Raw genomic sequence first — 16,259 nt, forward strand, 5'->3', positions numbered from 1 at the left:
TTGGGAGCTTGGGCTTATCAGACACAACTTAGAATAGATTTACAAGGAGATCCTGCTGAATAGCATTGAGAACTTGGTCTAGATACTCATGTTGCAACAGAACAAAGGGTGGGGGAAAAATGTAATTGTAATGTATACATGTAAGGATAACCTGACCCCCTTGCTGTACAGTGGGGAGAAAAAAAAAAAAAAGTATCATAAAGGACATAAGCACAAAACAGGGGGCCTGTCTGAGAATTCAGGAGACTTAGTTCTAATCTCACAAGGGTCCAAAAGGTCTTTGGGCAATTCTTCCCATCTCTGAGCTTCATTCTTCCGTCTGAATGGTGGTCTCTTCCACCCAGATCATCCAGGCACTCTCTTAGATCGTCAGTGCAGGCTCACAGTAAGGTAATAAATCTTAGACTATGTAAGTGCAGACTCCTGGGAAGATCACTGAGATTGAGCACAGTGGCCACCAGGTGTCACTCTTACTGCATGAGCAAGAGGACACTGGCCCCAGCTGTTCTCGCAGTGCCCTTTACCACACCTCCAAATTCAGGTGGAATTTTCCATGAGAGGCACTTGGACTCTGAAGACCTAGGTGCCTTCTCTTCAGGTAAGCACACGAGGTGAGTCTAAGCCACCTTATTTGGTCCGTTACTTTCCTTTCTTCCACCACTACTTTATGGCTGATCCTTCACTGTCATTAACAAATCAGGGTCCAAGATACCCACAGGCATACATGTCCTCCTTTCACTGGCTGGACCCTCTTCCTTCTCTCAGAGCTGGATGGCTTGTGCCAGGGTCATACATCCTAGGAAGAGCTCTGATATTGTTCCCTGTCTGGCCTTACAGGTAACAAGGTCATTTGCATGCTATGATTTGGGGGTTGCCAGGAAAATGCATTAATTGCTTAAGGTACCATCATCAGGGATTCAGTCCTTTGGTTACAACTATTTTAAAAATTAATACCCCTGAGATCCTTCATCCATTAAGGTATTAAAACTTTAATGTGAATTAGTAAGGACAACTGGCTTAGGAAACATCCTAATACTTAAGGAAAAAGTGAGAGTCAGGAAGGGTCTGTCTTGCCCTTGTCAGACTCTCTTTGCCGCCTCCTCCCTGTGATCCTCACTGCCTGCCATATGAGGCAGGTGAGGATCTGAGAATAAGACAGTCTTGGTTTTATCTGAGAACTTGGGGTCCAAACAAGGAAATCTCCTGAGATGCTTACCTTGGATGTAGGACCCTGAAAGGATGGGACATTCTAGGGACACTTTGGAGTCCTGTTACCCCTCAAAAGTTTTCTTGGGACCTTTTTATTGAGGATTATCAGACAGCCTAGATCTTTCCACCACACACACTCCTTTTTAATCTGTTCTGTATAGTGATACCAGATTAATTTTTGCTATTGAAGTTCTAAACATGTCAAACTGCTGCCCTAAATCCTTTGCCACTCCCCATAACCTATAGAAGAGGGAGCAGCAAAAACCTCAAAGTCTCATTCTAGGAATCTAGGTCCTTTATGAAACAGTTGCTCTTCCAACCTTCTTCACACACCCTTCCAGCTAGTCAGTTCACTTGTTATTTCAACATTCTAACTTTGGATACAGAATCCTCTCTGCCTGAAATATCTCCTCTCTTCTCTGTTTAAGCATGTCCAAATACTACGAAATGTCCCTGGTTCTACCTCTATAATTCCTAAATTTGGAGCTGCAAACCTTCTCTCAGTTCCTGGAATTAATTGGTCAAATTTCTTTAATAGCACTTAACAGCTTCAACCTGTGTAAGAGACTGCTTACCCCTCTGAATTAGAATGTAAATAAAGCAGTGAAGGGTTGCACTAGCAGAGGGCCTTGAATAAAAGACCAGGTAGCTGCATGGAAGGATGGATGAATGAATGAATGGGTGCATGAAGGGAAAAGACCCTCCTGATGCTAACAAGGGACAGGGTGCTCAGAGTTTGGCATTAGGTGATTTCAGCATTCTCCCGCAGATATGGTCTCCTACCATATACTCAATAATGCAAAGAGAGAACAGGCAAGATCTCTACCTGTTTTAGACCCATCATTACTCTTAGAGCTTTGTGTGGATCACCACACAGGGCTCAAATCAAAGCCAGGTCACTGTGGAGCATTTTTGTTCTAGGTGTCCTGTGTGAAGCTCACAGAGATAACTTGGTGGAGAGGGCAGTGGTCTCCTGGAGAGAACCTCAGGAAGTTGGGAATAAAGGAAACTCATGGGCACCTTCTGGGCTTTGGAAATAAGGAGGTTTTAGGACATATGTTTTTGATGCTCCACTGGAAGAATACAAAGGATCCTTTGGGACAGTTCATACAGTTCATCCAATCTTTTTTTTTTCTTTTTGTCTTTTGGGGGCCGCACCCACGCCATGTGGAGGTTCCCAGACTAGGGGTCTCATCTGAGCTGTTGCTGCTGGCCTATGCCAGAGCCACAGCAACGCCCGATCTGAGCCGCGTCTGCAACCTATACCACAGCTCATGGCAATGCCAGATCCTTAACCCATTGAGGGAGGCCAGGGATCAAACCTGCAACCTCATGGTTCCTAGTTGGATTCACTTCTGCTGTGCCATGACAGGGACTCCTCATTCAATCTTTTCATGTTCTAATAGTGATCCTTCTGGAACAGAGCTCCTCAACCATGATACCTTAACACCTGGAAGGCAGTTATGCTCACCAAGATAGTGCCAGTCCTACCTGATGTCACCTTGATATTTTTGGCTAATTCTTGGTTGTGGGGATCTTCTACTTCTCTACTTTTCCTACTTCTCTCCATGTTAGAGCCCTGTTTCCTGAGGAACCAAGATGTGTCCCTTTCCCACAGATAGATATGATGAGTGGATGGGGACTGGCCACCATGACTTTTATAGGGAGAAAGTTGGAAGGAATTGATGGGCAAAATTTGTTTGGGGAGCTTGGTACCTGCAGCTGGCATATTTCCCTAGCACATTTTGAGGTAGAAAGCAAGGATCTTGTCATTTTCTGTGCACAGGCTCGCTTTGATGAGCACTTAATTCTTCATTGGTGCCTTTCCCAACTTCCCAGGGCAGCATTGGTCACTCACTTATCTGTGTTCCCTCCACATTTTGTTTCAGGACTTTCCAGTGCACTTGTTCCATTGCTCAAGGCCAGCATGTTAGCTGATTTTGAAATTTCCTTGCCTAGCACAGTGACCACAGCATAGGTAGTGTTCAGGGAGGATCATGAATGAATGAATGAAGCAAAGCTGGCATGGTTCACTAGAAAGAGCCCTGTAGTAGTATCAGAAGATGGAAAATTTACCCCTAACTTCATCACAGGTTATACAACCAAAATATTCACATAAAACCATATACCAATTAAGAAACTATTGTTATTGTGCAGGACAAACCTATCTCTTTCGAATCTATATAGCGCCTCTCTGTCTTTCTCTGTCTCTCTTTTTTTCCCCTCTCTGTATCTTTCATTGTGTCTCTGTCTCTTTTTTTTCCTCTCCCCCTTCTTTCTCTCTTTCTCTCTTTCTCTCTTTCTCACACACACACCATATCATAAATTGCGGGTCAAATGTTCCATACTACACTTAACTCCCAGCCTCCCATTTGTACCCTCTATCATCTCCAGGTCAGATCACAGCCCTCCCCAGTGAGGCACAGTGTGAATCTTCCTCCTCCCCAGCCATTGCTACTTACGTGAAGACCTCAAACCCCCATCCTGCCAAAGCAGTGAAAAGTCTGGGACTCAGGTCTCGAGCTGGGTTCATGGCACAGCCACTGTTCATCCCCAGAGAGGAAGCAATGACAACAATCAGGAGGCCAATGACAATGGGCTGTAGGCCTCTGGGGACTCCTAAGTTTCTTGAATCAAAAACAGCAAAGACTATAATAAGGAGGAACATGGTGGCCACTACCTGGAGAGGAAGAAAATGAACAAGGGCTTTGGCTTATATTCTTGTTCTTGCCTACTTCAGAGTTCACCTCCTCTTGTTAAAAACAAACCTAGTAATAAGTAACACACTGGTTGAGCACTCTGTGCCAGATGCTCTTCTTACTGTAGCAATCCCAGACAGGGGTGCTAATATCATTCTCCTTTACAGGTTAGTTACCTGCCCTAGGTGACAGAGTCAGTGGTTCAGGTGTGGATCCAAAGAGTTCAGCTCTAGAGACTATTCTCTTGACCACCCTAGCTTGCTAAGCTACTACTTAGATAAATAGAAAGCAAGTTGCAGGCTGGAAAAATGAACAACGGCTCATTTAAATTGGTGAATAAAACTGTGAGACATCAATAGATAAACAGGCAAAGCAAATGAAAAGAAAGTTTATAAAAGGAAAGCAGATTTAAGAAACAATGAAGCGGGAAAAAACCGATTTGTGAGGGGAAAATATGCAAACAGGAGTTCCCGTCATGGTTTGGTGGTAATGAACCCGATCAGTATCCATGAGGACACGGGTTCGGTCCCTGACCCACTCAGTGGGTTAAGGATCCGGCATTGCCATGAGCTGTGGTGTAAGTCAGACATGGCTCAGATCCTGCATTGCTGTGGCTGTGGTATAGGCTGGCAGCTGCAACTCTGATTTGAACCCTAGCCTGGGAACTTCCATATGCCCTCAGGTGTGGCCCCAAAAAGTCAAAAAAAAAAAAATTTGCAAACAATACCAAATATTAGGGAAATACCAGTTCTCTCAGGCTTTCCTAGTTGAACTAAACATGTGCTGTACCACACTTTTTTTTTTTGTCTTTTTGCCATTTCTTAGGTCGCTCCCACGGCATATGGAGGTTCCCAGGGTAGGGGTTGAATTGGAGCTGTAGCCACCGGCCTATGCCAGAGCTACAGCAATGCAGGATCCGAGCCTTGTCTGCAACCTATACCACAGCTCATGGCAATGCTGGATCCTTAACCCACTGAGCAAGGCCAGGGATCGAACCCACAACCTCATGGTTCCTAGTCAGATTCGTTAACCACTGAGCCACCATGGGAACTCCTGTACCACACTTTTGAAAGGCAATTCAGCAGTAATTTAGCAGCATACACTTAAGAAAACATAAAGTTATTTATTCAATTTGGCCCAGTTGGGTATTTGAGAACAATACCATGGAAATAATCTAAAATATGGAAAAGTCATATGCAAATAAATAATTAAGCATTATTTATAGTACTGAGAAACTGGAGTCCACATCAGTAGGGCAAGGTTGATTATATTATGGAATGCCCATTCTATAGTCTATTATACAGCCATTAAAAACAATAAATACAAAAGCTTTGTGGTGATATTTTTAAATGCTTTTAATATTAAATTAAAAAGTTATATTTGCCTTATAGCTTACATTTGAAAACTCATATAACGAATCCAACTAGGAACCACGAGTTTGCGGGTTTGATCCCTGGCTTCACTCAGTGGGTTAAGGATCCAGCATTGCTGTGAGCTGTGGTGTAGGTCACAGACGTGGCTTGGATCCCACATTGCTGTGGCTGTGGTGTAGGCCAGCAGCTATAGCTCCAAATAGACCTCTAGCCTGGGAACCTTCATGTGCCACAAGCGTGGTCCTAAAAAGCCAAATAAAATAAAAAATAAAATAAAATGTGAAAACACATATAAAAGACAAATTGTAAGAGATTATACAGTGATAGTGGGTATTCTGAAGTGGTAGAGCAAATGGTCTAGCAAGTGTTTTCCCTACTCTCAATTTTCTAAAATTTCCAAGCTATTATTTTACTTTAACAGCTGAAGGATACTTACTCTTCACCAAACACTCATTACATGCTTTTTCTCATTAGAACTTTGCAACAATCTGTGAGATAAATCAGATTTATTCCCAGTTTACAGGTGAGGAAATGTGCATAGAAAGAGGTTAGGAAACTTGCCCACGGGCACATAGCTCAGAAGCAGAAGAATCAGGATGTTTACCAGGCAACTGATTTTAGACCAGAATGGTTGTGCTATTGGCTATACCGCAGATGCTTGGATTTAACTCGTTTAGATGTCAATTAGGCAGAGACTCTTCTAGCTACCTGGAGGGTCTGAATAAACCTATGCACATGGAGACACACAGAGGACCCATGATACTCTAAGCTCATCTGCCTTGAACTGAGATCAAAATGTCTATTCTTGAGGCCTCCACATTTATAGCATGTGCACAAAAGAGACAATTATAGGGAAGCAAACCCCATTTGCCTATTTTCCACTTTTCTCTGAACCTCAAGTTGTAGAACAAGTATGTGTATTAAAGAGGAGGCAGGAGCTCTTAGTGGTATCAACTTTGGCAAGGGAAAATATCAACAAAGCTTGGGTTATGTTTAGGGACCTCTGACTTTGGAAACACAGCCTTTTCTTTCCAGTATGTCTAATAATGTTCCTGTGCACATCCTTCTTATTAGATTATGTTAACTTAGCTTTTTATTGAATATATGCTTACCTGGTCTGCAAATGCATTTATCAGAGACAAATATGGAGCTGGGTATGTTGCAAAAATCTGTGCTGTTGCGTTTTCTCCTGTGATGAGCAGTTTTCCATCAGCAAAAGACATAAGTGCATCTATTGAAGACAGAGCTCTGACATGTTAGTGTCCTCTGGGCAGAGGTGAGGGAGGCCTATGCCAGGTCTTGTGCTGAACAAGTGCAGCAAACACTCAGCTTCAGCTTGGCAGATCCATGACATTTGCTTGTCTTCACTTCATAGCATAGTAGTTTTAGTGATGCCCAGGGATCTTCTAGAATGGTGGGTCAAAGAGGAAAAGCCCTGGCCGCCCTTGATTGTTCCCTCTAAACTTCAGCCAAATCCTTATCCAATGGGTCCTGGGAACCAATTTTCTTTGGGGGGAATTCTAGGAATTTTCAAGATTGACTGAAAGCCAAAGTGGAGCTTGGCCCTAGTCTAGGCAGAATTCATGACTCCCAGAGGGTTCTCCATAACTGCTGCTACCAGCCCAGAATTTGAGGGCATCAAGGTACAGTGAAGATGCCCATAGAGCAGTCCCCAGCACAGCCAGCACCACCCCCAGGCCTCTCCTGCTGTAGCAGTGGCTCTCTAGGTTTCTGGTTTGGTCTTGAGTTACCCAGTCATCTTCTTACACTCTAATTTTTAGCATGCTCAGTGGGAAGAGGTCTCTTTCCATGATGTATCTCTCTTAGGATTGGCTCACAGGTTCTAGGTACCAAGGGCTTCAGTTTGAGGGTCATAACATATTGTGACTTACCTTGGTTTAGATAGAAGGAACTACTTTAAACAGTTGATTTTATGGAACCCTGGGATTTTTTAGCTTGAAAGGCCTTAGAAATAATCTAGCTCAAATCCCTCTTTTTCCAGAGGAGGAAACTGAGACCAGTGAGGTCAGATGACTTACTGATGTCACACGGAACTCAAGTCTGGGTCTTTGGTTGTCACCACTGTGGTTCCTCCAGAACTGTTACAGAATGGAGGCCCTGGCTATTGGACGTAGAGCCACCCAGCCCATTTCCCTGCTGTGCCCCTTCCTTCAGACACTTTGCCCAGATTCCTTCTCTAAATACTTGCTTGTCATTCCCTTTGCCACCAGTCACTGGCTCCTATCCTAGCCAAATTAGAGAAAACCATGGAGCAGCCAGTGACCTATTTCTTACTTGGGATTGTTTGCCCTGTAGTGCTTCTAGGCATGAAAGATAGACTTCCTTTAAGTTCTGCCCACCATTTAAGGGCTTTACAAATTTGCCCTAATGATAACGTTGGCTCTGTTATTTAGAACTTAGGACTCTTAGAATTGCCTGTCAAGGGTAGAACTCCTGTTCTTACCTTGCCTCACCTCTTCCAATCAAGTAATTCTGACTTTCAACTTGGACCCAACTCTCCCTCATCTCTGGATTCAGGGGTCCTGCTTACCATAGTAAATGCCAAAGAGGGTTGCAGCCCCTGCAAAGGCTCCCAAGAACTGGGCTCCCATATAAAAGGGCAATTTGAACCACTTCATCCGTCCAAAAAGACATAAGGCAAAAGACACGGCTGGGTTGATGTGGCCACCTGCCGGGAAGATAAGGTGATTAGGAAAGTCAGGGCAGGCCAGGGAGAATGATTGTGAAGAAAACCTTACCTAGGGGACCTCAGGCAGAACTCCATTGTCTTCTCCATCTTCACAGGTGTAACTGTGTGTGAGGAGGCAGGTATGTGTACATGTGTGTGTTTGTTTGAGTGGAGAGGAAGGGAAGGCTAATAATTCTCATGTCATCATTAGACACTGTTTAGGAAGTTTAGCTTTGAAAAAGAAGTCTTATATAGAAAGAAACTTGTACTTATGTGGCTCACTTTCTGTCTACCTGTCTGTCTGTCTATCATCTAACTACTGGGTTTTGCCTATCTATGACCCCAAAGAGATTGATGGAAATTGTTAACTTCAGTATATTTTTAAGTGTTTATACTTATATAATCTACTTACATGATTTAAAACTATCTAATAATTCCTGAGTCCATGTCCAGAGGATCTAGAAACAATCTTGGGACTGGAAAGAGGTGTCTCTGACAGGGGATGTGACCCTTCCTCAGTGGGCTGTGCCTCTCACTGAGGGAAGGCATTCAATATATTTTGAGGTGGTCACAGCATCTGAGTGATTCTGTGCACTTTGTGTACACAAATGCTGGATATCTCTCATACAGAAATGGAACAGCACTTCCTTCCCTACAACCTAAACTCTCACAAGAGAAATCAGCCTCCTTGATGCTCATCCAGCCACAAGATCAGATAGAGGGCTTGCTCTGGGGCAGGTCACTGATATCCCCAGCTGGCTTCGCTAATGACAATAAGAACAATTATTGAACAATTGCCAGATGCTGTGCTAGAATCTGGCATGTGTTTGATTTTCCTAATAGCCCAGCAAGATGGGTACTACTCCAGTTAACTGGGCAGAAACTGAGGCACAGAAGTCAAGTCACATTTTAAGGGCACATAACACATAAGTGGTGGGCCTAGGATTCAAATCCAGGTTTATTTGAACTCTAGGGCCTATGTTCTAACTCTTCTAGACCTTCTTTACCAAGTTTATAAAGGTTTCTCTGCCTTAGAGGACAGGAAAAAAAGAATTTCAAAGATCATCTTTGAGTATATGGACTTGCTTCCTAAGGACGATGGACATTCCTGTGAAGGGTACACATGATATTTTGCGTGGAGGGGGGATTAGAGTCACTGTCAATGTGACCAGATTGAAATGTGGACCTCTGGGATCTGGAAATAGCTGAAAACAAAGGAGTGATGATAGTAATGATGGTGATCTTCTTTATGATGTTTCGCCCTTTGACCCCCCCCCCCCATACACCCTATTGTTGTTTGTTTTTGGAAGCTTTCCCCTTGTGAAGAAAGCTTTGCTTTTCATGAGTCTCTAAGCTGAAGTGGGATTGGAATAGGGAGGGGTTCTGGCTGCTGGCTAAATCCTTTCTTTACCTGCCTCTGCCACTCAGGGGCTAATATGAGCAAGAAAATGCCAATAAATCAAAGCAAAGATGACTTCCTGAAGCCTTACAAACGCATCATCTGTTTTGTTTTACTTTTAAATCCAAGAGAGTCATGATTCTAGAGACTGGCGGGAGTACAGCTCACTAGTCAAGCTGGAAACAGGGGTTAAGAAAGGGGACCACACAGGGCAGTGGAAAGTTCCTGAAGCCAGCCCTGTTCCTCTTCTCCCAGGGGCTTGTTGGAGGGCAGCTGCTACCCAGCCAGCATGGAGGGACCCACTGTGAAAGAACAAAGGGGCATCAGAAGTCACCTCCAGTCAAAAATATCTCTCCTCAGATGGGTCCACAAGTGGGAGAGTTATTGTTTAGCAAGCTCCTCTCCCAAAATAAAACTTGCCGTAGGTAGGTTTATGCTTTTAGCACCTCAAAAGTACGCTGAGGCAGGAATTATTATTCACCTTGGCCATCACATGCTGCAAGGCATTTAATAAGTGTTCAAGATATGAATACTGAAGAAATTAATAGTCTAAGGCCTTTATTCAGATAGACCAGACTATAAAGATCCACAGAGGGAATGTTGTCTGGTGTGTCTGGGAGGGTGCTTTGCAAAGCAAAGAGGAGGGTTTCTCCTCTCAGAGATGAGCGATCCCTCAGTTGACCCGAAGGACAAAGCAGAGCAGTGTAGTGGAAAGAATATGAGTGCTGGAGTCAGAGAGGGCTGCACTCAAATCTTGGCCCTGCCAAGTTTGTGGTGATGATCAGATCATTCACATAAAGAACTCAGAGGATATATCTAGAGCCCGCAAGGCCTAAAAACTCTTTTAAGTTTCTATCCTAGAGGAGTCCCCTCCTCCCCAGCACCCACAGACAATTCTGTGATAGAGACAGAGATACAGAGTCTTACTGTTTCATTTATCATTAAGCAAAGCTATTTTGCTCGTTCAGTGAATTTTATTGCTTATAAAATGATACATGAAAATCAGCTGTTCCAGTCTAGGTGCAAGTAGGCAGTGTAAACGCTTCGTGGGGGATGGTGCCTAATCCAGGTGTTTTGTGTTCTGATTGGCCAGATTGCATTGCCAGGCTACTGGCATGTTCACGAGGGAGCAGGGTGTGGTGACTGCCTTGCAGTAAGGTAATGCTTTATATTCCAAAACCAGATGTCAGCTGACCTTACCAGTCTGGACCACAAAGTGGGATCCCATTTATGCTTAGGCCCAATATACATTAGTTATTTTTGGAATTCTCAAAGAGGGCCTCACATGTGCCCACAAACCAGAATGTTAGCTGCAGCCACCGTGAGAAAATCACCTCTCCTGCCCCCACCCCCACCCCATCTTCCTCTCCTGTTCCTGGGCAGCTGAAGCCAATACTGAATACATGCATGTCTTTGGTGAGGCAGTATGTGGTCTGTGCATGTTCCCCCTAGTTCTCAGGGAGCCTGAATATCACTAGCTTCCAAACAGAAATGGGGAGATAAATTCCCTTTCCAACTCAATGCTACGTTTTACCGGCCAGGCCCAGAAACTGCTCGATTTGTATTTTGAACTCTCACAGTCTCTCATAAACAATTTGGACAGCTCTTGAGCCTTGCCCAGAAACAACCTTTATGAAAATAGTCCCATCAGTTCTGGCTCTGAGCCCTCTGAGATCAGGGAATTAACCCCAGTCTAAAGGCCAAATGGGAAGACTCCAGGTCATCCTCCGCTCCTTCTTTCTCTTCCTTTTGGTCCCTGCCCCTTTTCCTCGTATGGTAACTCCAAATATATCAGTGGATACAGACAGACATTAACAGTGGTGGTGGTAAAGGTTGTTAGTTACATTGGTGTGGTCTGGGACCAATTTATCCTAAGTCAATATTTGATGATATTCAGTTCTGGGTGTTATGCCGGTAAAATACTGCAAAACCACATCTCCACCTAAAAAAACAGTAGCTGAGAATATGCCTACATTTATATTGCATGGTTTGTGGAAACCACACGTGTGAACATAGTTGGGAGCCTGTAGGGGGAGGCTGGAGCATCCCACATGCTTATTTGAAGCCAGGAGTGTGTTCTATGTCTAGTGCCAAGGCCTGAACTGTAGTTAAGCCTTGGCACGTTCAGTGTGGTCCTGTTATTCTTGTGCCTTGAGTAGGCAGTACAGTGCTGAAATGATAGATGGAAACACTGCTCGTGCCAAATAAACCACATACATAGGAATGTGTAACCTGGACTGCCCCAGGATCTGAGTCTGCCTGTGATATGGAAAGGCTCCCAGCCAGCCAATGACTGTTCCAAGTGCCCAGCCCACCATGGGTGCCCAGGCTCCCATGGGGTCTGGGCAGTCGTTCTTCAGTGCTCCATTGGCAGTACTTGGCACCAGTCCAGCCAGCTCAACTTCAGGATCCCCCAGGCTGGACCGTTCTGCTCAAAGGCCCTGCCTTACTGCCCTTCCCGTAATAGGCCACTGGGACTGTTGTGTAATCACAGGGATCTGGGGCTTTGCTGGTGTGTAGACCTGGGTCCAATTTTTGATCTGCCTCTTTACCAGCGGTAGGACTTCTGGTGATTTTACTTAATCCCTTGGAGCTCCAGTTTTCACTGTTAGAAGGGACAGTCTTACCTGCCTCAGAGTGCTGCTGTGGGGAGAGAAGAGAGAGAGTATGTAGTACCCAGCACAGTGCCAAGCCTGCAGGGGTTCCCTTTCTTATCACCAACAGTCCAGCAGACCCTAGATGAGACTGTTGAATATTCTGCAAACCTTTGGGACCTGGATCATTTCCACAATCCCTTCCTAAGTTCCCATGCTGTATTAAGTATCATTTTATTTTGCTTCTCAGAAATTTAGGAATGGCTTCTACCTAGCCTACCACTCAGGGCAGAATTGGACCAAGATCTTCTGACTTGCTGGGCACCTCCATGAAAGCACTAGCCATTTTGCAAATGCCCTAGACTTTCTCAGATTCCTCTGGATAAAGTTTTCGGGAATTGCCTCTCTTGGAGTGATCTTCCCTGGGTTATTCACAGAATACCTGGGAAATCATTTCCAACTGTAGAGCAGAGCTAGGAAAAGATTGTATTGATAGATGAAGGATACAGTTCAGTGGTCAGATTTAGGATCAATCAGTTCTGAGTTTTAGAGCGCATCTCTCCCTCTTGTTAAATGTTGGCTTTGTGCAAGCCACTTACCATTTGCTGGCTATTTAAATTTTGTCATTTATAAAAATAGAATTAAATACATCTTCTTGCAGGACTATTGAGATCTAAAAATTAAGGTATGTAAAGCACTGTGCTAGCACATTGGAAAGATTAACAGTCAGACCCCTGCCAGAACCCTTCCCCAGGTTCCATGGGAGATGGAAGGGGTCTCAATGAGTGTGTCAGGGCCTCTTGGGAATGTCACCAGGAAGACTCCCTGGGACCAGGACCCCTAGCTCCCACAGAGCTGGCTGGGTCAGATGGAGAGTCTTTTAGCACCCAACCTGTGTCAAAGTGCACGGTCCAGGGCAAGGGGTCTGGGCAAAGTCTCGATCCCCATTTGGGCCCTCCCGCAAGGTGGACCTGAACTGAAAGGCCAAGTGTGGGTGTGGGCATCTACACCAGAGTGTATGGGTACAGCAGGAAGGGAGATTGGGTATCAGCCTTAGGACCCCCACTACAGTGCTCCAGTGGAACAGGGTGAAGGTCTATTATTATTTCTATTACTTACCAGAGACACCTCCAGTCGCATAAATTGCCATTACAACTGCCATTGGAAATCCAATATTGATAGTGAGGATTCCTCCAAAATGTCCTCGACTGAGGACAGCTTGGGCAACAGAGCCACATCCAAGAACCTGGAATGAGAAGAAACTCAACAAGTGAAGATGGCCACTATCAATGACAATGGAAAGTTACAGTAACAAGAAGCATTTTTCAAGTCAACTCATGGAGTGGCTTTAGTCCCACTCTACAGGCTTCACACAATTCAGATTGTAATCTTCCAGCTATACATGGATAATAAAATAGTGGTCCCAAGGTTGTATCTTGTTTATAGATGAGTTTTGTTAGACCTGCACAGTGTTAAAATTTTGTATGTAGGAGTTCCCGTCGTGGCTCAGTGGGAATAAATCTGAGTAGTGGCCATGAGGACACAGGTTCAATCCTTGGCTTTGCTCAGGGGTTAAGGATCCGGTGTTGCCACAAGCTGTGGTGTAGGTCACAGACGCAACCTGGATCCCGCATTGTTGCGGCTGTGGCCTAGGTGGGCGTCTACAGCTCCGATTTGACTCCTAATGTGGGAAGCTCCATATGCCATGGGTGCAGCCCTAGAAAGACAAAAAAAGAAAAAATTTGTATGCATTTATAAATCTAATTTTACATAATTATCTAGGCTTCTGTCTTTTAAATTGATTTTTTTTAATTTTGAGATAATTGTCGATTTACATGAGGTTATAAAAATACCACAGGAAGATCCTGTGTACTTTCTGCCCATTGGTTCCTTTGAATCAATCAAAAGATCTGCTAACCCATAGGGAAGAATTTCCTGGGTCAGAGTGGCCATTGGTTGCTGTCTTTGAACAGAGATTGTATTCTGCCAATTGATACACTTCACTTTGGGTTTAGAGCTTCTTCCTGGCCTCTGCAGGCATTTGAGTTTATGATCTCTGCTCTAGAGACTCTCAGGATAAGCCAGATCAGGCTCAAAACAATTATATGCACATCAAACAAGTGGGAGGGTCATTTGCACCACTTACAAGGCCATTAAAAAGGGTCTAAAAAAAGGGAGTTCCCATTGTGGCTCAGTGGTTAACGAATCCAACTAGGAACCATGAGGTTGCGGGTTTGATCCCTGGCTTCACTCAGTGGGTTGAGGATCCGGCGTTGCGGCGAGCTGTGGTGTAGGTCACAGATGTGGCTCGGATCCTACTTTGCTGTGGCTCTGGCGTAGGCCGGCGGCTGCAGTTCCAATTGGACCCCTAGCCTGGGAACCTCCATATGCAGTGGGTGTGGCCTAGAAAAGACAAAAAAAAAAAAAAAAAAGCAAGGGTCTAAAATGCATAGCACAAAGGAAAATGGTAGGGGATAGAATTGGCAAGCAAGCCCTCTTCATCCCCATGTCCCTTCTCCCTAATAAAGCTATAGTTTCCTAGAGAGCAAAGGCTGCTAAAACGACAGCTTCTTACATTCCTTATGGCACCAGGCACAATACCAAAGGGACCCTACAAAACTTTGTACAATGAAGATGAAGTTTCATAGTGAGTCTTCGACAGTCTTCAGCTGATAGAGGATATTTTGGAGAATGCAATCAGTATTCAGAAAGGTTTGGAGTAAATGTATGGTACCAGCAGAATATTATGCAGTCATAAAATAGAATGAGAGAAATCTCTGTGTACCAAAATGGAAAGATCCCCAAAGTATATTATTAAACTTAAAAATGGTACAGAGCAGGATTCCCCTCGTGGCTCAGCAGTTAACAAGTCTAACTAGTATCCATGAGGACACAGGTTCGATCCCTGGGCTCGCTCAGCAGGTTAAGGATCCAGCATTGCCATGAGCTGTGGTAGATGGCAGATGTGGCTCGGATCCTGTATTACTGTGGCTGTGGCATAGGCCAGCAGCTACAGCTCTGATTTGACCCCTAGCCTGAGAACCTCCATATGCCATGGGTGCAGCCCTAAAAAACAAACAAACAAAAACATACAGAGCAGGGTTAAAGTACACTGCCACTTGCATTAAAAATACATGATCTGTATTTATTTTCATATGCCTAGGCTATCTACATGAAGACACAAGAAGCAGGAAATAAGATTGGACTATGTGGGAGGAAACTATGAAGTTGGGACAGGCATTGGAAGAAGATTTTCATTATATAGCCTTTTGCTTTTTACCAAGTGTCTTAGTCCATTTGGGCTGCTATAACAAAATATCACAGATTGCATGGTTTATAAACAACATAAATTCATTTCTCACAGTTTTGAAGGCTGGAAGTCCAAGATAAGGGTGCCAGTATGGTCAGCTGAGGGTCCTCTTCCAGGTTCCAGGTTGCAGACCTGTGTTCTCACGTGGTGGAAGGGGTGGGCTAGCTCTCTGGGCTGTCTACTAAGAGCTCTGCTAATCTCACTCATGAGGGCTCTGCCTCATGACCTAATCTCTTCCCAAAGGCCCTACCTCCTAGTACTGTTACTTTGGGCATTAGGGTTTCAACAAATTTAATGAATCTGGGGGCAGGAGAACCACAAACATTTAGACCATAGCATCATATATTTCCTAATTGAAAAAAAATGAGTCATATATATTCATTGAACAACCAATTAAAACCATTTAATCATAATCCATTAGAGAAATATTTGGTAAGAAAATGTGGTGTGTATATGTGTATGTGTGTGTGAATATTATTCATCCATAAAAAAGAGTGTAATCTTGCCATTTACAACAACATGGATAGAACTTGAGAATATTATGCTAAGTAAAATAAGTCAGAGAAAGACAAATACTGTATGATTTCGCTTACATGTGGCATCTATAAACAAAAAAACAAGCTCATAGATAACAGAGAACAAATTGATTGTTGCCAGAGGCAGGTGTTAGGGTTGTGGGTGAAATAAATGAAGGGAATCAAAAGGTACAAACTTCCAGTTATAATAAAAATAAGTCATGAGGATGTGATGTACAGTGTGGTGACTATAATTAATAATACTATATAGCATATTTGAAAGTTGCTGAGAGTAAATCTTGAAAAGTCTCATCACAAGAAAAAAAATCTTTAACCATGTGTAGTGATAGATGTTAAGTAGACATTGTGGTTGGTCATCATTTCAGAATATATACAAATATCAAATCATTATGTTGTAAAAGTGAAACTAATATAATGCTGTATGTCAAATATGCCTCAGAAAGAAAAAAG

General features: G+C 43.8%; 1 protein-coding gene across 1 annotated transcript in view; it reads right to left on the bottom strand.

Annotated features, from left to right (window-relative positions):
* Positions 1-16,259, bottom strand: part of AQP9 (aquaporin 9) — a 48,987-nt gene that overhangs the window by 9,401 nt on the left and 23,327 nt on the right. The window contains 4 exon segments of the mRNA XM_047766259.1: positions 3,672-3,889; positions 6,394-6,512; positions 7,833-7,970; positions 13,083-13,209. Of these exon segments, the coding sequence (XP_047622215.1) occupies positions 3,672-3,889; positions 6,394-6,512; positions 7,833-7,970; positions 13,083-13,209 (602 nt within the window).

Source organism: Phacochoerus africanus, chromosome 2, assembly GCF_016906955.1.
Source record: "Phacochoerus africanus isolate WHEZ1 chromosome 2, ROS_Pafr_v1, whole genome shotgun sequence".
Taxonomy (NCBI): Eukaryota; Metazoa; Chordata; class Mammalia; order Artiodactyla; family Suidae; genus Phacochoerus; species Phacochoerus africanus.